This window comes from Empidonax traillii, unplaced genomic scaffold, assembly GCF_003031625.1.
Source record: "Empidonax traillii isolate 1590-97213 ecotype Southwest subspecies unplaced genomic scaffold, ASM303162v1 scaffold1196:size187323, whole genome shotgun sequence".
Classification (NCBI taxonomy): Eukaryota; Metazoa; Chordata; class Aves; order Passeriformes; family Tyrannidae; genus Empidonax; species Empidonax traillii.
The window spans coordinates 30,511-55,622 of record NW_020956389.1 but is presented as its reverse complement, the minus strand read 5'-3'; the positions used below and the strand labels follow the sequence as shown (position 1 = coordinate 55,622).

At 51.4% G+C, this 25,112-nt stretch overlaps 1 protein-coding gene across 1 annotated transcript; it reads left to right on the top strand.

Moving 5' to 3' along the window:
- Window positions 1–559: 559 nt before the first annotated feature.
- On the top strand, window positions 560–16,210 carry MDM4 (MDM4, p53 regulator). The gene is made up of 11 exons (XM_027905702.1): window positions 560–696; window positions 4,760–4,862; window positions 6,217–6,291; window positions 7,497–7,630; window positions 8,054–8,103; window positions 10,688–10,749; window positions 11,517–11,616; window positions 12,823–12,983; window positions 13,468–13,602; window positions 14,101–14,181; window positions 15,431–16,210. The coding sequence occupies exons 2-11, from the start codon at window positions 4,788–4,790 to the stop codon at window positions 15,983–15,985; spliced, it is 1,428 nt and encodes a 475-aa protein (XP_027761503.1). The 5' UTR covers window positions 560–696; window positions 4,760–4,787; the 3' UTR covers window positions 15,986–16,210.
- Window positions 16,211–25,112: the final 8,902 nt, after the last annotated feature.

Genomic DNA, 25,112 nt, shown 5'->3' with positions numbered 1-25,112 from the left:
AGGAACATCGAGTCTTTTGTCAAGTCAGTAAATGTCTGCACAGACACTCATCGACATCCTGATTTACTGCATCCCTATGGCTTGTTAATTCCAGGATGTCCTTGAGCTGGGGATGGAACTGCTGCCCGTGTCACTGAGGCTTGAAAGTACATAAAGATCTTACGTCAAAGAACACCTTGACTTGAGACAATCTTGTTTTTTTAATTTATGTTTAATAGTATTTATAATTTGCTTAAACATTATGTATAATATATATTACACATCATAATATATATTATACATAGTAATATATATTATATATTACAAATAATAAATATATGAAAACTCATACAAGTAAAAATATAATATGTTATTTATTTATCGTTACTTATAATAATTATTAATGTTTATTATGTACTATTTTAAGGGTAATTTTCCTTCTTGTTTTTCATTTCCCGGCAGGGCTGAGGGGGGGACTCTACGCCGGGGTCCTCCACCCCGCTGGGGGGCGCCACATCCCCCGCGGGTCCCCCGCGGCCCCTCTAGCCGCGCGCCCCGCGCCGCTCGCTGTCCCCGCCGCCATGTTGGCCGTGAGGGGAAGCGGCGGCCCGGACCCCGCCAAGATGGAGGCGCGGAGCCCTCGGGGGGTTTAGGGGTCCCGTCCCCCCCCCCGACCCCCGGCCCAGGGCCGCCCGGGGCCCATGGAGCGGTTGTAGGGTGAGCTCGGGGCCGGGGGGGAGCCGGGGGTCTCGGGGAGCGCAGGGCTGAGGGGGCGGTGGGAAGGGCGGGGGGGGCAGGAGGCGGTGCCGGCGGGAGGGGCCTGGGGCGGTGGGAGTGGTGATAAATCTTATCTCCTGGGAGGGAAGGGCTGGCAACTGGGAGGGTTCGGCTTCTAGGAGGGAGGTTCCTGCGTGAGCTGATTGCGGCCTGAAGGAGCCGACGGGAAAGATGGAAAGAGGCTAATTCCAAGGGCCTGGAGGGACAGGACAAGGGGGAGTGGGTTTACGCTGCCAGAGGGAGGGTTGGATGGGATATTGGAAAGGAATTCCTCCCTGGGAGAGTGGGATGCAGTTCCCAGAGGATGCCCCGTCCCTGCAAGTGTCCAAGGCCAGGTTGGATGGGGCTTGGAGCATCCTGGGACAGTGGCAGGGGGTGGGATGGGATGGACTTTAAGGTCCCTTCCAACCCAAACCATTCCGTGATTCCATTATCTCACCCGCACCTAGCAGAGGATATTTTTCCTCGTTTGAAGCTGAGCCAGTATCAAAGCAGCAAAGGAGAGCATGTAACTAAAACAGTAAGAATTTGAGTCAGGCCAGTCTATAGAGTATGAAATCCGTTAAATTCCATCATTCACAGCCCAGGTTTATCTTTTCCTGCTGCCCCTTCCCAGCCAGAAGCAGTGAAGGGTCTGGGCAGCTCCTCTCTTTGCTGGGAGGGCAGCTCTCCTCATTCCCTGGCTGGCATCCCAAAGGACGTGGACGAACTTGGGAACACGGTGAGGGGCTGGGGGTGAATCCCAGGGGGGACTTCCAGGCATGAAAACACCCAGGGACTGATAGGGACAAACCTAATTATCCCTGACTTAATTATCAAGTCAGTGCCTGTTTAGGGCCTCTCCTCCAGGGCTGCTCTGTGTGATGCTCTACGCAGAATTACAAGTTATTTTCAGTTTTGTGCTTTGTTTGAAAGCTTGAGCAGGGCTGCTGCTGCGGTGTCACACCTGAACTCACCATCAAAACGAGCCAGTGGAGAGCCCACAGTGTCTGGTTTACACTCCCTGCTGTGTTTCCACTTTACCCACAAGTTAGAAACTATCGTTTCCTGGAAATGAGGCTCTAAAACCAACCCTGAGCTCGAGTTAGAAGTTTAAGTGAGCTTTCCAGGCTGTGCTTGCACTCTGGCTCTGGTGAGATCTTTATTCTCGAGCGCCTCAAGCTGTGCTCTGGTGGGGTTTTGGTCTCTTGAGAAGGAAGTTCTGCTCCCAGCACAGGCAGACGACTTGTTCCTGTGGTCTGTGTCGAGTTTTCGAGTGGAAAATACAGTTATTCATGACTTCTCTGTGATTCATGGATTCCTCAGGCTCCAGTGGCGTTTGCTGGAGCTCCAGACAGCTCTAAATCCACTGGGGCTCCGTTCCCTTGGCTGCAGGTTGGTCCACGCACAGCGCTGGGAGGTAAAACGTGGGATATTTGGGAGCAGAGCTGTAGGGGAGGGTTAAACTGGGCTCACTGAGCGAGAAGCTTCTCCTTTCTTCAAAATTTGCACCCTGGCTGTGACTGAGGGGGGGTTTCTGTGCCTGCTGGCCGTGCCCGTGGATTCTGTGGGAGCCTGGATGTGTTTCAGAGCTCGAGAGCGCCGAGGTTGATTAAAAAAAAAATCGCATTACTCAGAATCAAACTCGCTGAAAATATTTGCCCGTGAAACCGGAGGCAAAGCTGATAACGCTGATGAAATCAGTGTTGAAACAGTTAAAAGGCATCTCTGGTGGGATGCCCGGGGGCAGCCGGGCCGTTTTCCCGGAATGCGGGAGGGAAGGAAGGAAATGCAGCGTTTTTAGTGCTGGTTTCACACCAGCCCGGGCCGTTATCGGGGCTCCCTCCCTCCCCCGCCCGGCCCGGCGCCCTTTGAAAGGGCGAGTCAGAGCCCGGAGCATCGGCGGGAACGGGGCAGAGCCTTCCCGGGGCTGCTCCGGCCGGGAATCCAGGGATAACCACCCCGCGGGAATCCTGCGGCGCTCGGTGAGTCTGCCCGCGGGGAGTTCCAGCTCAGGGTGGGCACCTCGTGTTCGGCGTCACCGACCAGAGACCCGCGGTAAAGTTCAGGGGGGCGATGAGGGGGAAGCGCTTCAGGATGCGTTTTGAGTTTGTGTTTTGGGTTACTGACGCTCTTGAAGTTATTTGCAAACCTGAATGTTTAATGTGCCTTAATCGGCCCTTCCTGAGTATTTAGAGAGGCGTTTGATCTCTGGGAATGATTTTATTCCTGATAGTGCCTCGCTTCGGAGGACTGTAATGCCGTAAAAACCATCAGAAGCCTCTAATAAAGTCATTAAAAGCCCTTTTTAATAGATGGGCTGGGACTGAGCAGTTGCCAGAGCTCAGGAGTTTGACTTGGTGGTAAAGCTCAGGTTTCTGTCGTTACTGAGCCACCTTGAGCCTGTTTTGTCTGCACTGAGACCTTTGGTTACATTCCTCAGGCAGCACTCTGGGAATTTTGCTGATACTCAAGCTGGCCCCCAGTCTTGATAACTGGGTGTAGTAATAAATTCATTTACTGGAGCTGGAAAATTCTGGGGATTCACGTGTGGCTTTGAAAGTTTGGGGCTTCACACTTTCAAATCTGGTGTTTTGAGTTTAGAAGTGAAAATGAAATAATTGTCATTGGAGCTGAAATAATTAAACTACTGCATGGATTAAAAGTTGAGTCAAAACATTCCCAAGGTTGCAGAGACCCAGGCAAGCTGAGGAGCCAGTCTTGGTAGTTCATCTCGTGTTTCAGCCTTTATTTTACCAAAAAGGCAGTTGCAGGGCTTGTTTCAGTACTGCCTGTAACCAGATTCGTGTTAAAATTTTACTGTAACCAGGTCCAGGGACACACCACTGACTGGGTTATTGGTCTGAGCTTTAGTGCTGAGACTAAAATCAAGGATTCAAATTCTTCTCCATCAAGTTCAAGGTACTTTTTCCCAGGGAGGAGTTGATTTAGACCATCCCTTCTCTTCAAAGGTCTCAGCCCTGTTGTGTGGGGCAGATGAAAATGGACTGTGCTGTGAACATGAGTCATTGCTGCTCTTTGGGTGGATTCTGAAACCGAGACAAATTCAAATAGCTGCAGGACTTCCCCTTTTGTTCCCTTCCAGGAAAGGATCTGTCACCTGCTCACCCAGAAACTGTTCAAACTGTTCATTTATCAGGCCCTGGGTGGGGGCTGCAGCAGTTTTGGCAGATTTTCATCTCCTGGAGGTCAAAGGAGGTGGGGAATGTGCTAACGAGGGCCATCAGCTCTGGCTGCTGCTCCTTTGGGAGTCAGGGCTTGCTCTCCTGGGATTTCCTGGTGACTGGTGGTGACTCAGCTCCTCATTCCCCACCTCTGACTCAGGAGTTTCACCAGGGTTTGCTGGTGCCTCGTGGGCACTGGCAGGTCCCCAAGTTCCTCACTGTGCTGTGTCACTCCTGGAGAGGCAGAAAATCCCAGAATCCCAGACTGGCTTGGGTGGGAAGGGACTTCAAAGCTCATCCAGTGCCACCCCCTGCCATGGGCAGGGACACCTTTCACTACCACAGGTTGCTCCAAGCCCCGTTCAACCTGGCCTTGGACACTTCAGGGATGGTGCAGCCACAGCACCAATGTCCCAGTTGTCCCATGGCTGGGACAGCTCAGAATTATGGAATCACTGATGCTGGAAAAGGCTTCAGCATCACTAAGTCCACCATCAACCCAGCACCACCACCATGGTCACCATCAAACTGTGCCCTCAGGTGCCACATCCACACGTTTTTTGAGCACTTGCAGGGGTGGGGATTCCACCACTGCCCTGGGCAGCTGTGCCAGTATTTTACAACCCTTTCCACCATAGATTTTTCTTCCTGTCTAATCTAACCCCTCCCTTGGCAGGACAGAGCAGGTGGGACACAGGACCATCAGCATTGCTCAGCATCATTTGAGATGTGACTGCAGGGCTGATTTGAAACCCTGTTTTCCTGAGGCTTCTCCCGAGGTGGAAGTGGTTAAACTGCAGCCCAGGTTTCTCAGGCTGACCCTTCTCAATTTCAGGTGTGTGCTGTGAGCAGCTGATCACTGCCACCATGACCTCCCCCAGCCCTGCCCAGCACCCAGCAGCTGAGAGCTCCTGCAGGATCACTCTGGGACAAGCTAACCAGGTAATTTGCTGTTATTTCCTCCACTTATCTTTGCTGCTTTCCCCTCAGAGCAGTGATTTCTTCCATTAAATCCAAGCTCTCCAGGTATATTTAAGTAAGGAGAATTTACCCTAATGGAGAAGGGGCTTTCATCCTGAGGAGTTGTGTTATCTTTCACTCTCAGATCATTTATGAACGTTATTTAAAGGGGAAGGAAGGGAAAACTGGAGATGGAAAAATAACACAGTGAATATTTTTGTGCTGAGCCTGTCCTTGGAATATTCCATGCTCACCATTCCTCCTGGAGCTGCACTCTGGGACAGCTGTACTGGAGCTTTGTAACCTTGCATGTTAAACTTTGTCTGGTAATGCATCCCCAGGCCTTTGTGAGTGTGTGTTCAGGTGGCTTTGGACATGAAGTACTCCTGTTATCAGCTGTTCCTGGAACAAAAGGTATTTGCAGGTGCAAGCCAAGACCAACATGGCAAGTGTGTGTTTTGAGTGTGACTCAATACCAGCCACTCAGAGAAAAGAGATTTGCCAATAACAGCAGAAATCTGGTGTAAAAAAAAAAAAAAAATAAAATCAGAAAGTCTCCTCCAAGCCAGGCATCCAACCTTCCAGAGCCAATTCCTTGTTAAAAAAAACACATCCCCAAGATGTAAGGGAATGTGGTGGGAGTGGAAATAAACTGATGGGGAGTTGAGCATTTCCCATTTGAGGCTTTATTTAGAAGCTTTGAACTGGAGCCAAGGCCTGTGCAGAATTGATGTCAATGCTTATTTATTCAATTCGCTCTGCATGGAAAAAAAAAAAAAAAAAAAGTAAATAGGCTCTGATAATAGTGACAAAATATTGATTGTCAACACTCATGTCCCGGGCAGGGTGGAACAAACACTTCCATCAGGACGGGGGGAGCTGAGGGCCCGTTTTAGAACCATCCAGCTGACTGGGTTGCTTCTTTCATCACAAGGAGACTTCTGAGAAGTTCCTTCAAAACCCATTTGAGAGTGGTCATTAGAGAAATGACTGAACAAACACATAATTTCGTCTTATTAAAAGCCATGTGCTGGTACAAGCACTTGCTGGAGCTCTGCTGAGCTTTTTCCTACTGCAGAAGCTGCTTTTTTGAGGAAGAGACTTGAGGCTGGACACGAGCTGTTGTGTTTGAGCTGGAAAATGCATTTGAGAAACACCACAGTGAGAAAACAGAGCAGGCACATCCACAGAGGAGGGGAGCCTTTGGAGCTGGCTGCCTGGATTCCTGGGCTGGTTTTTTTTTCCTCTTGCCCAGTGGCTGTGCCAGGGTGATGGGATGTCTCTCAGCAGGGCTCTGCTTCCTGTCCTTCCAACAAAGCTCTGCTCTGTGTTCCAGGTGAGGCCCACACTGCCACTCCTGAGGATTCTGCAGGCAGCAGGAGCCCAAGGAGACACCTTCACCCTCAAGGAGGTGGGCTCACATTCCAGGCTGTGCCTGGCCCTGCTTTTCTGGGAGTTGGGATGGGACTGGCTCTTAATTTTCCTGTAGTTTGAACCCCTATCTGCAAAATAAGGATATTTCACCAGAACAGTAGGACTGTTCTGGCTTGATTGATCATAATGCCCCTGGAGGAACTGGAATAAGAGTGTGAAATATTATTTATCCCTGAAAATCAGAAACCTCTGTAGAAAAAGGAGAGATGGGATAATCACATTCCTAAGAGAGTGTAGAAGATTCTATTCCGTTGTGCTATCCTCTGTTAAATGTACCAAAGCCTTAAAAATTGGATTCCAGTTGATATTTTTTAACTTTCCCTCGAAATGGCTTGTCAGCTTAACCTGAGAGACCCTGTGTTTTCATTTATTTTAAGATTAAAATGCAATATATGTACACGATTAAAAAAATGACAGTGTGATTTACAAGAAGATCCTGCCTGCAAAGAATTAAATGCAGTGGTTTTTTATTATATGTGTCAAATCTTCCTGCAGAGCCCTGTGACTTAATTTAACACTTATGCATTTAAATAACTTATTTAGCTTCTAAAAATTTGTGCAAAAACAAATTGGATGGTTTAAATGGGCAGAGCTGAGTATTAAGTGCAGGTTACCTGTAGGGATTAACACTTCAGCTCAGCTGGGTTTTCTGCAGGGAGTGCAGCACTGCTGGCAACTTTTTGGGGACACTTTGGGGTCACTTTGGTGGGTGTTGGGGGATGGAACTTGCCTGTATTGTGCTTAATGCCCTCTGCTTTCCCCTGGGGAAATTCCAGAGGAATTACAGTGCTTTGGGTTGTAGCTGGAGGATGTTTCCTCTCCATCCTTCTTTGTGATACTAATGGGGTTCATTTTACACCTGGCAGGCTGTGTCCTGAGGGGCAGCACTGGAAGTGGGGGCAGCCTTTGGGAACAGCTTGTTCTTTTGACTGGGATGGTGCTGTTTTTCCATCCTGGCCTCAGTTTTCCTCCTTGTCCAGGGCTAATAGTTCCAAACCTTACAGCAGAGTCATAAATCATAACTCTCCCTGGGCTGGGAGGCACAAGAAGCCAGGTATGATTTGGCTCACGCTGCACAGGGCAGCAGGAGGCAAACTCTGTGAATTCACTTAAACTCCCAGGGGTTTTTGGTGGTTGGGTTTCAGCTGCAGGTGGGGCTGAGGGTGTGCTCTGTACCCGCAGGTGATGCATTACCTGGGCCAGTACATCATGGTGAGGCAGCTCTACGACAAAAGGCAGCAGCACATGGTCTATTGTGGAGGGGATCAGCTGGGAGAGCTGCTGGGCCTGGACAGCTTCTCTGTAAAAGATCCAAGGTAGGGGGGAAAGTCACCTTGAACCCGGCTTGTGTGAGGAGGATGTCACTGAGACACGAGCTCCTGGTGTCACTGTCACATAAACCTCCCTGGTGGGGACGGGGGTGACAAGTGGGAGCTGAGTCCCTCCAGGACCATCCCTTGGAGCCAGGGAATGGTCCAGGCACTGAGCTGCCTGAGGGGACATCTCTCCCCCCTCTTATTCCTGCACCTCCTCAAACCCCTGGTCTCACTCGATCAAAAATCTCCATCTGCAGCTGAGCCCTGAGCTGAACTTTGTAACAATCAGTGAGTCAGTGGCCAAAAAAAACCCCCACTGTGTTTCCAGTGTCCCCTCTGGGTAAGGAAAGGGATTTCCGTGCCCCGTCTCAGCAGGGTGAGGGTGGTTTGTGCGGGAACACTCACTGTGCCTCCCTCCCACAGCCCCCTGTATGACATGTTGAAACGGAACCTGACGGCGGCTGCGCTCACAGGTAGGTTGGTCACAGTCCGGGCAGGGCTTTTCAATGTAGTGTTGCTATAACCTGGTAAGTAATGAAAACCAGACACAGAAATGTTTGTCAAGCTGGAATAAACTGCTGATGAAGGTTTTGAGACAATCTCTTGGAGTATGTGTCTTTTCTGTGTGTCAGTAGAGCTGTGATGCCAGAGCAGGGAGCTGTTTGAGTGATGTGGCTGCCTAAAAATGGCCAAATTTCAGGGAGCTAAATGCTGTGGATAAACAAATCAACGTGGCTGGAGTGTCCCATCCAAATCATTATTGATTTTCTCAGTATTTTTCAGTTTTCCAGCTGCAGCTCCTCCTTCTCACCTCATTTTAGACTTTCATAATCCATAACAGCACTAGAAATCCAGCGAGCTCTGCGAGCCAGAAGTCTGGACTTTAATCAGACACTTGAACCTTTAAAGGTCACTGTTGCTTTCCCAGCTCATAAGAGAAATCAAATCTGGCTCCATCAAAAGTCCTTCAGTCATAAATGGAAATTTATTCTTAAATTAATCCTGGCTGATGGCTTCCTTGCAGCCAGCTCCCACTGTGGGGCTGGTAATCTCCATTGGAAAAAAACATCCTGTGAGGGAGCTGCACTGGGAGAGCTGTGGAGTCTCGTGCCATATTTCCTGGGTGCTCTAAGCAGATAATATGGACTTAGTTCTTTACAAAGGCTCAGGCTATTTTTGCACAAGTGCATAAAAAGCTTGTGCAGATTTAGAAACTGAAAAAACACGGCCCTGGAGTGCTTAGTCCATATTGGTGCCTCTGAGGTCCCCTTGCTTCAATTCTAAAGAAGGATCTTTTGAGGTGGACTCTCCTAAAGCTGTACAATACCTGTGTGAGTGCTGTTTGCCTCCCTGCTGATGTGCTGGCTCTTCCCTAAGGCAGTCTGTGTGGAGAGCAGAGGATCCCAGCAAACACTGTTTGCTGGCCTGTCCCCTTTCCCTGGTGTGTGCCTGTGTGTGTGTGTGTGTGGTGCAGTCTTGGGGTAACCTTAAAGCTGCCAGAGGAGGTCCTGAGTTAGACCTGTGTGTGTGTGACTGAAACGAAACAAGCTTGGCAGACCAGGCTCCGGACAGATCCCCAGGGAGGGGCACTCCAGGCGTTGCTTTTCCTTCATCCCAGCACAGGAATAACCAGAATTTTAGGACTTAAAGGGTTCTTCATGTGTCGTGTTCTGCAGTAGCTGCTTGAGTTCACTGGCCAAATCAGGGCTTGTCAGCTCATCATTTTGCAGATTATTTGAAGTGCACTTGGAGAAGGAAAAGTGGCTGCAGCACATCTTGAGAATGAGGAATGAGCTCTTACACAGGGCTCTTTATCAGGCCACCATCTGATCTCACACCTTCCTTGGCCAGCTCTTTCCCCCTTCCTTGGCCAACTCTCTCCCCAGGTGTATTTAGGAATCCCTCACTTCAGGGACATTCTGTGTGGGATGTGTTGGCTCCTAAAAGGGGAGCCTTCCAGTCAGTGCAGGGTTTTTCACCCAGTGAAAATTTATAAAGTGGTAGAAGGGTGAGTCTACATCTGTTCCAGTGTCCCTGCAGAGCCAAAGCAATGATGGATGAGCCGCTTGGCTTCTGTTTTCCTTCAGGTATTAAATAACCAGCTGTAGGAGCTGTAGGGTGATGGCAGCAGGAAGGGAAAGGTGAGCTAAAGCAATGAGGGACAGAGCCATGTCATCCTGTCCTGGGTTTTGCTCCATTTGATGGCCACTTTGTGGTCTAATTTTTGCCTGTAGCAACAGTTCTGAGTGTCTTCATGGCAGTGCTGTGATTCATGGTGTGAATCAGACTCCTCCTGTGTGCCTGGCACTCAGCAGGGAATTTCTCTGCTAAATGGAAAGGGGAGCGAGCAGGAGCCATCCTTGGAGCTTTTGTTCTCTAGCCAGCCATTCTGTCTGAAGGACAGGCTTCCTAAGTGCACCTCCTGTTATGTAGAAAGTTCTCTTAATTGGATTGTTCTTGCTATTTAGCTTGGTCTTTTTAATTAACTCTTGGGGCCAGCAGAATCATCTGGATCAAATTGTGTTAGGGATGTGTCCACAGCTGCCCAGGAAAGAGCTGGCTGTGCATGGAATTTTCCCTTCTTCAGTCTAGTCTTTGTTCTTCATGCCCACACCCTTTAAAAAGGTGATTTTCCTGCCTGAAAGAGAAGAAATCCTCAGGTAGTTATAAAAATCTTGCTCTGCCCTGTTCCCCTTCTTCAGCATGGATCTGATCCCGGTGGGATTCCCCACGCTCGGGGGGTCCCTGCCTTTGGCAGACCTTGTGTCGTGTCCCTGGAGCTCGTCATGGCAGGACAGGCTGTAGGCACAGGAGCAGTTTTTCTCTTTGGGAAGAAGATTCTTCCCTGCTGTTTTTATCTTCTCCATGGGCTGCCACAGCCTGTATTCCATGAGCTGCTGCCTCCTCGTGCTTTCTGAGGAAGGAAGGGCTTTGCTCCTCAAGGGTTTCTCGCTGGTCTGCCAAGCCTGGCTCGTTGGTTGCTTGTGAAGGCCCTCTGTGTTGTGAGAATGGTTATTACTGGGGAAGGTTTTTTCTCTTGTTTTACCTGCCATCTAGATGCTGCACAGACTCTCCCAAAGGAGCAGAGCGTCGATAAGCCAAGCCAAGACCAGCTGAAGGTAAACCCACTGCTGGGTGGTTTCTTTTGTTGTACAGAGTGCCCCTTCTCTGTACCTGTGCATGGTGGACTGCCAGAACTTTGTGTTGCTTGGCTGCCAGGTCCTCACCCTTCCTGAAAAGTTCTTGGAGTCCACAGGCAGGGACAGAGTGACCCTTCTCTGTTCTCCTCATAACAGAGTTCCAGTCTCTGAGCGCGTTTCTCTGGGGTGTAGCACTTCTAGTCCTCAGTTCCTCCAGCCTGCTCTGCTTTTCCTCGTCTCTCCCCCTCTCTCCCATCCCCTTCCCTGAGTAGGAATTGCCAAATAACTAAGCTTCCTAAAACGTGTGACCAAGTGTTTTTTGTGTTTAGTTAGGATTGTTTTTCGAGCTTTCAGGCAGAATTGGAAACCTAGGAAAAATCTTGGCACCTTCAAACTCGTCTCCAGGTGTGATTTGGGGTGAGGGCAGCCTGGTCTGGGAGGCATCTGTTCACTCTGGGGGCCAGAGAGTCACAAATACCACGTTTTTACTGCATGAAAGATGGCAACTTTGGGACTTCTGCCAAGCTAAAGATTTTTCCTAGGTTGGAAGTACATGTGTGTGCTGATTTACAGGTGCCTTAGGCTTTGTCAAGGGTAAATAGCATGTAGATTTTGCTCAGAAACTTTTTATTCCTCCTCATAACTGCTTGGCCTTGTCCTGCAGCTGGTGACTCGGAATGGAAGTGCTACATCCCCTTGTCCCTATAAGCTCTGGTGGACTAACACCTGCGTTTTCCTCCCTGCAGCTCAGCCAGGAGGAAGGTTCTGGTGCTGGGAGCGCTGCGGGGGAGGAGAGCAAGGCCTCTGCTTTGTCTACCTCAGAGCAGAACTGTGACACTCATCAAGGTGAGTCCTGGCTCTCCTGCACCAACACCACGTTGCACCAGCCCTTCTGCTCCTCCTCTGCATCAGCAAACACCGGAGGAGGATTTTGGGACGCCAGTAAAACCCTGGTTTGGAGTACAATCATTAAAACCCATCGGTTTATGCTAAAGGCTGAGAGAACACAAATGTTGACCAAAGGTATTTTATGATAGATGTGTTTTCTGCCTGGGCTCTTTGGTCTCATAAGCAAACAAATGCTTTGAAGGAAATGGCAGGTTAAACCCCAGAAGCACATCTGTCACTGAACAATGCCACGGAATATCTTACAGACCTTGCTGAAGGGTATTTTAAATGCTGAAATTACACTTGTATCTATTTATCTTCCCAAGGGACTCTGCTGATCACACAGAGCCCAGACTGCACTGTCTGCAGTCATTACCTGCAAACCAATCAGGGAACTGAACAACAGTGGGTTTTTTTTTTTTTTTATCCAGCACAAGTGTAAGACAGCTCCTTCATATTGAGACATTTCCTCTGGTGTAATGGCTGGGGATTTCTGCCTGGGTCACTCACTTGGATTTCAGATGTTTTTGGAAGCAATGCTCCTGATTTTTCTGCTTTCTATTCTCAGGTTGTTTTCATATCAAGGAACTCAATTTGTAAAAGCAGGTCTTTGTGAGTGTGGGTATTTCCAGATCAAATGAGAGTGGGAGATATTTCCTGTGTGTACAAAAGAGGGAGAAGCAGCCTTGTCTGCGCCTTTGAGACTCTGGCACAGAAGGCAGAGAGACTCAAGGTTATCTTAAGACTTATACTGAGTTTGGGATCACAGACTAAACTGCACAGGCTAAAAAGGAGGCTGGATGGGGAGCATGGATTCCTACCTTCTTGGGAACTAAACTCAAACCAGTTCTTCCTGAGTCACTCAAAAGATCTACTCAGTGGTGAAGGGCTCAGGAAGAAATGTTTGTGTTTCTCTGAGTCTTGGGATAACAATCAACCTGTAGCAGTGTGGAGGCACTGGGCTCACTGGGATGCTCAGGCCCTCAGTGCAGGCACTGTTTTGCCAGATCCACCAGGAACAGAGAATCCCCAGAGCCCTCAGCAGGAACTGGGGGAAGAAGGAGCAGGAAGGGTTTCTAAAAGCAGATGGGGCCATGTTTTTCTCTGCTGGTCTCTTAACAAATGTAGTTGTGGCATGACTTAGACTCTACTTGGCTCTTACAGACAAAGACTTAATAGAAAACCTCTCTAAAAGCAAGAAGCCTAAACTGGACCTAGTGTTTGAGGAATGGGATGTAGCTGGTCTTCCATGGTGGTTTTTAGGCAACCTCAGAAGCAATTACAAGTCCAGAAGTAATGGATCAACAGATATTCAGACTAACCAGGTGTGTAGACGTTTGGAACAGGTGCACTGTGTCCTCCTTCTCTCCTCTTTTGGGTTCCAAGGCAATAAAATATTCTTGTTCTTTCTTTCCCCTTCCCGCTCCAGGATTTTCAGCCTCTCCCTTGTGTGTTCCTGTCCCAGCCTTTCACACCAGGTGGTTGGTTGCTTGAATAAACCAGACTGTCCCTGAGGCCCTGCTGGGCCCTCACAGGTCCCTCTGCACTCCAGGAGTTGCCCTGCTGGTTGTGGGGTGGTGGTCAGGCAGAAGGGGAAGGAGCACAGAGCTGGAAATTGGGAGAAGGGGGGGTGTCTGCGAGTTGGAAGACGGAACAAGGGGTGTGTGAGGGTAGCAAGGTGTCCTGTTCTCTCCTGGCAAAGCTGCCCGGGGCTGTGGAGGTTGTGGAGGAGGAAAAGGGGAGAGTGCTGGTTGTGGTGCTGCTCCTGGGCTGAGCTGTGAGTGGTTTTCCCTGTTCCTTTCCCCTCAGGACATTGACACTGCCATTGTTTCGGATACTACTGACGACCTGTGGTTCCTCAACGAGTGCCCCTTGGACCAGGGCAGTGCTGGGCTCAAGGTGGAGGTGCTTGACTGTGAGGAAGTGAAAGAAGGTGACACAAAGGTACCTCTTCCAGGGTTTAACTGATGGTGGTGCTGTGCTGATACTGGAACCATCCAGACCTTACACTGTGTTCACAAAAGGTGGTGCCTATCCTGCTCAGGCTTTGGGTTAAATGTGTGTTTTCGAGGCATAAAATTAATTTAAAATGAATCAAACCTCCAGCAGCAACTTTACCTAAATATCTTCAAGAATAATAAATCAGAGAATCATAGAATTAAGGTTGGAAAAGACTTCAAGTGTCACCAGTTCCAGCTGCCGAAAGTAAATGAAAAGACTCAAAGAGGAAAATCTCAGTTTACATTGACCACAGACAAGTAGGACTAAGCCAATGCAGCAAGAATTATCAACATTCTGGAATAAAAACACCAGAAAAATGGCTTTTCATTCACTTATAGAAGTAGCTTGATTAGCATGGTGATTATCCAGTCATTTAATCTGGGTGTGCAGTGCCAGGCACGTGACAAATGGAGATCACTGCAACATTTCCACTCTTTGCAGGTGACTGAGGATGTGTGTTTGAATGACTTTGAGGACTCTCAGTGCTTGAGTGATGACACGGACACAGAAGCTGCTTCTGAGGTGGGTGATCCCTCAGGACAACATTCCCTGTTGGAGCAGCTGCATCCCAGCTCCAGCTGGGCCAGCTCATCCCACACCCACTGCTGGCTGTGGCAGGAGAAGCTGACTCTGGTGAGGGTTTCCAGGCCATAAAAAGGGGCTGGATGAAGTTAGTGCTGATCTCCATGCAGGTTTTAATCAGGTTAATTCCATGTGGAATTTGGAGGACAGTCCTGGGCAGAGATCTGGAAATCTCAGCTAAGCACTTTGTAATCACTCGAGTGCCTCACCCTGGAAAAAACCCTTGCCGTGGGAATTTCTGTGCCAGGATCAGGGATCAGTCCATCCTGGCTGTCCAGCCCTGGAGCTGCCCCTCGTTTCTTGTTCCCTGGGATGGGGACAGAATTCCCAGCTCATCCCAGCCCGCTGTCCTGTGACTGCCACGGCTCTGGGCAGGAGGGTGGTGTGGCTGGGGTGGTGTCTGTGCCCTTGCGCTCCTCTCAGAGGACACGCCACAGCTTTTCCCTGCTGAAACAAAGCAAGGTGGGAGGAGAACAAGTAGCAATTACTGAGCTGTCACCCCTCCTCTACCCCACTGCCCCCAAACCCCTCAGGGTGGGTCCTGAGAGACGTCAAAGCTCTGTTCCTTGAGCTGTCCTTCTCTTCTCCCAGTCCTTGGGCTGCCTTGGAGGTTTGTTTTAAGGCAGCAGAAGTGGATCATGAGACTCTTTGCAGCTGATGACACAAAAACAACCTGATTTTGGCATCATTTTCTGGCCTGTGCTGGAATAAATGGGGACGTCCCTGGCACTGGGCAGCTGAATCGTGACTCTGAGCTCGGCCAGCTCCTGCCCTTGCTGTGTGGGGGTAATCAAGCAAACCTCTATTAATTGTGCGGATTCAACAGATGCCCGGTGATCAGTGAGCCTGGGTAGTGTATTCCTGACTGATTCCAGGAGCTCTACCCTGGAATTCCCAGCGGGATCCTGAGAATTCAATAAGCTGCCCAGCAGAGAACAAGCACTGTGTTCGTGCAGAGTGCTGAAGGCTGGCAGGGAGGGAGGGCAGGGTTTAATGTTTGAGATCTGCATCTGCAGAACACACAGGGGGGGTCAAGTCTTCATTAGGCTTTCTGAGGTGCTGAGAATCAAACTAGAAAACTTAGAAATGAGGCAATAAATCCTTTTTTTTTTCTCTGTGAGGCTTCTTTGCTGCTTTTCCCACCAGAGCACCCTCACTGACTGCTGTTTTCTGGCCTCCCCTCCCCCAGGACTGCTGGCAATGCACCAAGTGCAAGAAGTTCAACTCCCCGGGCAAACGGTACTGCTACCGCTGCTGGGCCCTGCGCAAGGGCTGGTACTCAGACTGGCCCAGGCTGGCCCACTCCCTCTCCCTGTCCAGCATTGCTGCCAGGAAAAACAAGGAGGAGGAAGAGGAGGATGAGGGCATAGACGTGCCAGACTGCAAAAGGACCCTGTCGGCTCCGGCCGGGCAGCCCACCCGTGTCTTCAGGGTGGAGACCAAACCCCCCTGCGGCTCCATCGAGTCTCTGGACCTGGCACGGGCCCATGAGAGCAAAGAGTCTCTGCTGAGCTTCGCTGAGAGTAAAAAGGAGGAAGAAATCGAGTCTCTGGAGAGTATAAAAACCCTGCTGAACCCCTGCTTCCTGTGCCAGCACCGGCCCCGCGACGGCAACATCGTCCACGGCAGGACTGCTCACCTCGTGGCCTGCTTCAGGTGTGCCAGGATGCTGAAGAAAAGGAGATCCCCCTGCCCAGTGTGCAGGAAGGAGATCGAGATGGTCATCAGGATCTTCATGGGGTAGCTGGGCCACTCCAGGCCTTTCTCCTCCAAGAAGGAGCCAGCAGGTTTCTTGCACTTAAGCCCCAGTTTCAGAGCTCAGCCAATGAAAGCCAAAGAGAATTAATATTGCAGCCTGCCCAAGCACGCTGAGGAGTCTCTGCAGTGCCCCCCTTCCCGTGCCCCTGGAGATTAAAGTCTGTAGGGAACAGGGAGGGACACGCTGGTGTCAGTGCCCCAGCCTGCAGCTGTGCAATCAATGCCTTCTGAGGGGGGTCTGATCTGAGGTAGAGACAAATATCCAGGGGTGGGAAGGGAGGGATTCCAAGGTGTTTGCAGCTCAGATAAGCCCCTTCTCCAAGGATCAGTTCTCCTGAGGGCAGTGTAAAGTAAATAACCCCATTTCTGATTTTTTTGGTAGGCTTTTGAGGCAAGGTGAAGGTCCTTGTGCTCCCAGAGAGGAAACAAATCCTCCCAAACTCTGAATCTGGAACTGTCTCAGGTCACGTAGAGAACACAGTGATGCATTTTGCTTTCTTACTGGCTCATTTAATTTACATGGATTCTTTTTTTCATTTAAATATATTTTCTGTCAGCTTGCATGGCTTTCAAGCCTGCCCAGCATTAGCTCAGCCTCTGCTCTGCTGGTTGGATTCGATTCCAGCAGCTCTGTGCCTGTTTTGGGATGTTCCCAGTGCACCTCCCAGTGCCTCATCTCATCAACCTGCACAGAATACACTCATTTTTGAGTGCAATGTAGCTTTAAAGGCAGGACATGAGCCTTTGAGGGGAAAAGCGACTCCTTTAAAGCACCAGTTGCACTCTGGGGGCTGTGCTGGGTGTCAGGTTTTTAATTTTCTCCTGCTCTTTTTTATTCCCCCCCCACCCCGCGCTGTGATTTAACACTCCAGCTCTGCCCCTTCAGAGCTGGCTGCTAAAACTTAGTTAAAACCTGCCATTGAAAAAAATCTCACCCTTCCCTGAGGTGATACCCAAGGCTGGGCTCCATTCCCTCACTGTCCCTGTTTCCCAGACCCTTTGGGGGACCAACAGAACCTTCACCTTTCAGCTCTTCAGCAGTTGGAGCTCGTGGAGACGCGGCAGGAGAAGTTCCTGCTCGTTCCCTGGGCTGTTCCTCCTTGTTTTCCCGCTCTCCACGTGCTGGTCCAGCCCCAGCAGGTCCAAAACCTGCCCAGCAGAAGGTTCCAGCAGACCACGAGTTGTTGTTGTTGTTTCCTTGCAAAATCCCAGAGTAGGTGCTACCAAATCGCTGCGAGACCCCCCATCCCGTCCTCCCAGAGCCCTGGGATGCTCTCCCTGCTGGCTGTAATTGGGATCGCTGGTGGCAGCTGTGCCCAGAGCACCTCAGTGCACCATCCATGGGAATCAGTCCCTGTGGAAAAGGTGATTTATTGTTCACTTGAACTAAAAGGCTCTTCAATTGCTGGCCATGCACTTTAATCTCGATGGGATCTAGCAGCTTTACCCCTGCAGTTACCCGAGGGAGGGCCTGACAGGTGGTTTCTTTTCCCTTTCCGTGTGGCTTTTTCCCCTTTTCAGGTGTTTGGTTTTTTTTTTCCCTTTGCAAGTGGGTTTTTTTTCCCCTTTCCAGGTGGGTTTTTTCCCCCTTTGCAAGTGGGTTTTTTCTCCTTTTCCATGTGGGTATTTTCCCCCCTTTTCAGGTGGGTATTTTCCCCTCTTCATTTTTTTCCCGCCCTTTTCAAGTGTGGGGTTTTTTTTTTCCATTCCATATGGCTTTTTTTCCTCTCTTTTCAGGTGGGTTTTTCCACCTTTCCACGTGTTTTTTTTTCCCTTTTCAGGTGGGTTTTTTTTCCCCTTTTCAGGGCTCAGCAGGGTGCACTGTGGCACTTTTGGATACTGTGAATTCCCCTTTGCCACAATTGCTTCTGAAAGCTCGCATGTTTTGCTCAAAGCCGTTGGAGTGAATCACCCACATCTGGACACGCTGAAAAGGGTGTGATTTGAGTTGACCAGAACAAAAGTCAGGAGAGTTTTGAGCTGAACATCCCTCCCAAAATCCCGCTGAGATCCCTGTGCATCTTGCCCAGTTAAATGGGATTTCAGTGGGGCAGTTTGGGGTGAACCTGGGGGGCATTTTCAGTGTAGTGCTTTTCTGTCTCTCTGATTTGTTGTTTACAGGGTCCATTTGCCAACTCCTCCGATGTTTTTAAGTCGAATATTCCGTGCCCTTAAGGCACCACAGTCTTGAGTGGATATTCCTGTCCCAGAAGAATAAGCTATCGCAGTGCCAGTCCCTTGGTGGAGCTCTGGCTTGCCCAGGTTGGGGCTTGGAAGGAGGGGAGGAAAAGAATCTTTTATTGCCTACAGTTAAATCCCAGTGCGTAGCAGCTCACCAGGAGCCCCTTCTGCCAGGTCTGGGAGTGAAACACTCACTCCTGTGCCACTTTTAGGGGGTGGAGAAGTAGCTCAGAGCACTCAGCTGTGGTGCTGGGAATTCCCTTTCCCACAGGAGTTCACCTGGGGTCAGAAATGCTCTTCTTGGGGGATCCTTTGTCTGCTCACGGCAGGTCCTCCCTCTCCGGTGGTTTTGAAGTGCAATAAGAGACAAGAGGTCCTTGGTAGCCCTCAGTGCACCCCTGTGCGCACAACTTGTGGGCACAACTGTCTTTTCAATGCCCAAACTAAAATGTGTGATCTCTTTTACTGCCTTTTGCTGTTTGCTGTTCACAGGAACCTGCTGCCGGGGCTGTAAGGTCAGGTTTTTCCTTGACAGGAATTTTGGCACCGGATTTCTGACTGTGTTGGGTATTTAAAATAGAGCATGGAAGCTCTGAAGCTCTCCAGTGTGTGGGTCTCGGTGCTCTGCAGCGTGAAAATGTGTTTGTAAACTCTGCGTCTCGACAGCCAGAGGTCAGCACAGCCCCTTTGCTCCCCAGAGTATTTCCAGCTGAAGTGCCTCTTCTCAGTTGCTCAGTGACTTGTTCGCAGCTCATCGGCCTTCCCTTCAGCTCTCCCAAAGTCCCTCCTGTGCTGAGGGGGTGTTAATGCTCCTCAGAAGCTGTGCCTGCAGAGGGGAAGTGGCACTGGGACAAATGGCAGTGGAAATGGAGCAGAAACCAAGTGTCCCGAAGCCCCTCCGGGGTTCTGCCTGTTCTGAGCTTCATCTCCCAGGAGAAGAGCTCTCACTAGAGGCCTTCAGTGGAGGCTGGCCATTCCGGAAGGTTCCACGAGTGAAGAAAGAGCCTCTTTATCCATAAGCTGACTGAGGAATTCCTCGAGTCCTGTGAATCCTCTTTGCCCCCTGCTGTGAGCAGTGTCGGGATCCCTGAGAGGGAGATGCTGCCCCAAGAGTGAGGCCCACGGGTTTGGCACAGCTCCAGAAGCACAGCTGTCCTGCAGACAAGCGGCTCCTCAGCTCTGCAATCCCTTCCTGATCCGTGCCCAGTGCCTGGAGCGTTCCCTGCTCCTCTGGGGACAGGCCTGGCCCTGCCTGTGCCCACCTGGGAGCCACATCCCCCTCTGCACCCTCTTCCCCTGATGGCCACGGGCAGCTGAGGTGGCTGCACTCCTGTTCCTGGTTTGTTTTACCCCAGCCAGGTGCTCTTGCTGCCCACACCTCTGTGGGGACACCCCTGCCCTGTCACCTGAGCAGCTGCGTCAGGAAGATGCAATTTCTGGAACCCTGAAAGGATTCGGGGGGTCTTCAACTCCCAGAGGGCACAACCAGGGCTGAGGAGCAGCAGGAGATCCACGAAGGCAGCAGGAATACCTTGTACCTCTGGCAGAGGTCAAGTCTGGCTCTTCTGGGAAGAGTGATGCCCTCCTGGATCTCCCCACGTCCCTCTCCCACAGCCTGGTGTTCCCAGGCACGTTTTCCTTGTCCAGGAAAACCCCCAGTCCCACTGTGCCCCCACCAGTGACAAACAGCAGCTCTTGCTGAACATCACCTGTGTGTTTGCACTATTTAAATAAGGCTTGTACCACAAAATTGACCTTTTTTTTTTTTTTTTTTTTTTATGTCCTGCAGAAGATGAATTTAATTAAATCGAGCTCATTCTCCGATCCCGTGGGTTTTGTTTTCATTTGTTCTGCAGTCAGGGGGGAACCTTCCAGGAGCAGCCTGGGATCCTCCTGTGTGTCCTCTCCAGAGAGGGGGGGGGGGTGTCCTTCCTGTGGATGTGTCTGCCCTGCACCAACATCTGTGTGTGCAAAATCCAGCAGGAACAGCAGCAGCTCTGCATTCCCCTCCTGGGCCAGCCGTTGCTGGGTTCTTTTCCAGCCCATTCCCAGTCCCTTTCCTCTGACATCCAGTTTCCCAGGAGGGGAACCAGCACCTCACTGTCCTGTGGCAGTGCCAGGGGGGTTTTTACCCCTTTTCCAGCTGTTTTAGGTTATTTTCCAGAGCAGGGTGGCAGCAGCCCTGGAGGAGGCAGGCAGTTCACTAGATGGCACCCGCTGGCTGTGCGTGGCACTGGCAGCTCCCTGCAGCCCTCCCTCCCTCCAGGCTGCACAGACCCCCCCAGGAAAAGGCACTGAGGGACAATCCCACGGCTGGGGATTGGTTTTCCTTGTCCCCCCCTCTTTGTGGGGACCAACAGGCTGCAGGTCCTCGGGCTCTGCCCCCTGTTTAACCAACCCCACACCCCCCTGAGCCCGGTGGGTGCCAGGGCAGAGGGCTGGTGCCTTCCCCAGCACTTCCTCCTGCCTTGGCAGGATATTTTATTTATCCACTTTGATGACTTTCCCTGGATTTAATGCTCTATAGGTGCCACTTTAATCTGTCTTCTCCCTCCTTCCCCTTAACCTGGTTTGTGCAATCAGTGCCCAGATTAAATATTGATGGTGTTCTCCGTACTGGTGAGCTCCCAGTTCCCTTCCAGTGCCAATTAAAGATTTACCAGGTGGGCATCAGCACTTTGCAGGGCCAGGGCAGCTCCCGTAGTTGGAGTGTGTAAGTGCTTCACTGTCAGGGCTGAGCAGAGCTCACCGCAAATTCCATCTCCAGCACCCCAGAGGCAGCTCCTGCTCTCCCTGCAGGGCTCAGCCCCACACAGGGAGGAGGAATAACTTCCCAATATCCCACCCAACCCTGCCCTCTGTCAGATCAAAGCCATTTCCAGGCAAAACGTGGCAGGAGGGGTCAGGAGCTCCCAGCCCCTCTGGCTTCTCCAGCTCACGCTGCATTTTGCTTCCAAACAGGAGAAAAGGCTCTTTCCTCCCCCACTTTCTCACATGTTTGGTTTTGAGGGTTTTTTGGGGTGGGGGGGGAGAGCCCAGGGCTCCTCCCCCAAAACCAGTCATTCCCCTCCTCTCAGCAGCCGGGCCCTGCATTATTTATCTGCTCAGGAGCTGGGATCTGGTGTTTAATAATAAACTGTCGCTCCCATCTGCCCTCCCCGAGTCCCCTCAGATCCGGGGCCGTGGCAGTTTGAAATATTCATCAGCCCCGTCCGTGTGCTCACCGGTGGAGGCTGCAATTTGCTTGTAATTAATGATTTACAAGACACTGCTCGAGATTTAGGGAGGATTGGCAGGGATCGCAGCTGTTTGCTATCCACACTAGAACTTCCCAGCTCTCCAGGGGTTTCCCAGGGGACCCCAGCAGAGCAGTGACACCACAGACCTCCCTTTACATCTGGGGTGGGTTTTTGTGCTGTTTTTTTTTAACAGTTTTGGCTGATTCTCGTTGCAGGGGTGGGAGCTTTTCCCCCCTCCCTGTCTCCCATCTCCTGCTGGAATGGCTGCATCCCTGCCAAAGCCTGGCATTCCTTGGGGTCTCATCCAGCTGCTTCCAGGGTCCTGGAAAGGGAAGTTTCATCCCACGATCCAACAAACCACTTGGAACTCCCCTTCCCTCGCTCCTGCCTTCTCCTCCTCCCTGCCCTGGGGACCCCGGGGTGTCACAAAGCAAGTCACAGCTTTGTGCCTCAGTTTCCCTCCCCTGTGGCCTGTGAGGGGGCAGAGCTGGGGCACCTGGAAGGGGCTGATTGCTGAGCAGATTGACTGACAGGAAGATTCCTCCTGCAGGTCCCGGGAGCTGCACCTGCTCCATCCTAATGGCATCATGCATATGGATAACACTGCTGACATTTCCCAGGGAGGTCGGGGTTTAATTTAAATCGTTCTTGAGGAAGTGCTGGAGAGAGAGAGAGAGGAGGAGGAGAGGCCTGATTTGATTCTCTAACGAACTAATAAACCCGTGGCAGCTCCTCCCAGGGCCTAGGAGCCTCTGGAGCAGGCAGGGATGGAGCAGCAGGAGCCCAGCAGTGCCCTGTGGTGGGTGCTGGGGATGTGGGACCTTGGCAGGTGCCAAGGGCTGCGGGAAGGAAGGACACAGTGATGGAGCCACTCCAAAAATCGGTTTTATTGGGTGCTTAAAATAGAGCCTGGCACACAATGTTCCCGGTGGCTTTGCTGGGAGCAGCTCCGGTGCGTGAGATCCACGGTGCTGTTGGGGAGGACAATGAGGAGGAAGAGGAGGAGGAGGAGGAGCAGAAAGGAGGACTTTTACTCCTGTTCTCAAAGTCAAGGTAATAAATTAAATCAAAAAGTTAAAATTAAAAAAAGGAGAAATCGAACCTGAAGAACAGCCAAGGAATGGTGGGGGATGGGGGAGAAACCAGTGCCTGGAGATGAGGAAAAACATTTCCAAACAAACCTTTGACATCCCAGATGGATGGAGACAACCAGAAGGTGCTGGAGGCCACCCCTGCTCATTCCCCCCCAGCCCCACTGAGCCCCCCAGGCTCGGCTGAGGGGATGTCTGGGGTCGGTGACGATCTCTTGGCCTTGAGAAACTCGGGATCCTCTTGTCCAGAGCATCTGTGAGAGCTCAGGAATGGGAAGTGCCATCCCCTGGTACCCCTAAAGCTGCTGGCTGGTTAATTACTGCTGCTGCTCCAAGAGAAAAAGCACAACATGTTGTTTCTATTTTTGGGCTGCCCTGTGCTTGCCCTGCCCTTGGGGGACCAGGCACAGAGCCCTGGAGTCGGGAGCATCCCGGGTCAGACCCTGCTTCCCTTTTTCCAGAGCATCCCTGTGCTCTGGGCTGGCAGCTGAGCCCCTGCACGACCCCTCCTCAGCACCCCGGGGGCTGCACCCCCTGGAAGGGAATAGAAAATGCCTGAAAAATCCCTGTTCTCCCTGCTTTTCACTCCGAAATCCTGGGCTTTGCGCCCCAAAACGTCCCTGGTGTGCTGCAGCAAAGCCCCCTGGGTGGAGAATCCAGGCTCCCACAGCTTGGCTGTGCTCTCTGCAGGAGGAAGGGCCTCCCTCCCGTCCCTCTGGATAACAGGGATGGTGCTGGTGATGCTCTGCCTGCAGCTGCTCCAGCTCCACGTTCCCCATCCCAGCCGGGGAGCAGGGAATGGCTTATGGAGCGTTTCCCTCAGCAGGGGGCCTGGGAAAGGCTGGTCGGGGCTTTAATAATAAATAACAACAACAATAAATAGTGGATGAGGCACCTACGGTGCTCTCAGCTGCTGCCCTTGGAGGGAGGGAGGGGATGGGAGGGGGCACTCACAGCATTTTGGGGGGGGTTTGGGGGCGATTTGGCCCCTCCTGTCCCAGGGGGAGCCTGGGCTGGATCCCCCACTCAGGGGGAAACAGCAAAGGGGACCCCCCTGGGGGATCAGCCCTGCATGAGTGGTGGGTGCCTCCCCCTGCCCAGAGCTCCTCAGGCTGCTCCATTTTCAAAGGAAATCAAATTAATTGCCCATACCTGGAATGTCAGTCTGGGACTGCAGGAGCACCCAGCTCGGGCTGAGCCCCCCCCCCCTCCCCTCCCAGCGATCGAAGAGGCTGTTCCTCCACACCTACAAAATCACAGCCTTTAAGGGGCTCTGTCCTTGGGGTTTTTTTTGGGGAATGCTGATGGTTTTTGCCGGGAATGGGACGGTGGAGGAGGTGGGAGATGCTCCTGGGGCTCAGCCCTCGGCAGGATCAAATCAGGGCCGTGTTCACACCACGGGAATCAATCCACGACCACTCCCACCTGTTCCAGCACCAACTCAGCTGAGCCACGGGGGAACAATTCATTTTGCATCCCCTTTTCCAAAAGGCAGAGGGGAAAGGCTGTTCCAGGCCTGGAATCTGCAGGCACAGGGAGCTGCTCACCTGAGCAGGGACTCGGATTTGCAGCCAAGCACCCACAGCAGATCATGGCCCGAGTTCAACAAAGTGTTTAAGCCTGCATTTAACTTCCAGCTCGTGCTCAGGGCCCTGGAGATCTCCCCTGGTCCTGAACACGTGCTGGGGGGGCTGAAGGGGGACCAGGGAGAGCCATTTCCCTCCGAAATAATCAGCCAGCCAGGGCACAGCAGTCGTTTCTCGTGCCTGGCTGAGCCCGAGCGTGTCCAGCAGGGACCCATCTCGCCGGGGCTGGGAGATGGATGGGAACTTGGAGCAGTTTTTTTACTGTGCCTTTCGGGTTTTTTTCCCCTTTTTTAACACTATCCACAAAAGTTTACAAAACAACCTTGAGGCTGCACCTGCAGGACAAGGGATCCATCCAGCTCTGGCAGGAGGTGCCCAGCCCTGCAGAGATGCCAGTTGAGACGTGTCACCATCATCATTTCCATTTTTTTTGGCCCCCAAAATCCCCTCCTGTGCCAACGGCAATGACAGGGCAGGGGGTGGCACTGGGGATGGTTTGGGGCTGATTATCTGAATGCTCAAAAAAAACCCAAAAAAAGAAACCAAAGCCCACCATGGATCCCAAAGGAAAAGGCTTTTTTTTTTCCTCATATCTCCGAACCAGGGACAGTCCAGCGAAGGAGGTGACACCTCTGGGGGGTCTCTGGTGCCAGGGGGACACGGGGAGGGGTGATCAGCTGATCATCCTTATGGCTCTTCAACCGCTCGGGGCATCATCCCCCTGGGGCTCGGGCCCATCCAAGCCCTCCCAGCGGGTGCTTTTGGGAGCCACGGACACATCCTGAGCCTGCACACGGATCCAGACCCCACCAGGACCAGAGGGAGGCCCTGCCAGCCTCCTGGGCAGCTCTGCTCCTCTGCCCCCAAACCCCACCTCGACTCTGGGTCAAGTCCACAAAACCCCTTTTTTTGTTGTTGTTTTGTTTTGTTTATGTTGCTGTTTTTCAGTTTCGCAGTTCGGTTTTCCCTGGGGGTTTTTTAGTTTGTTTGTTTGTTCTTTTTTTTTTGGTAAAAAA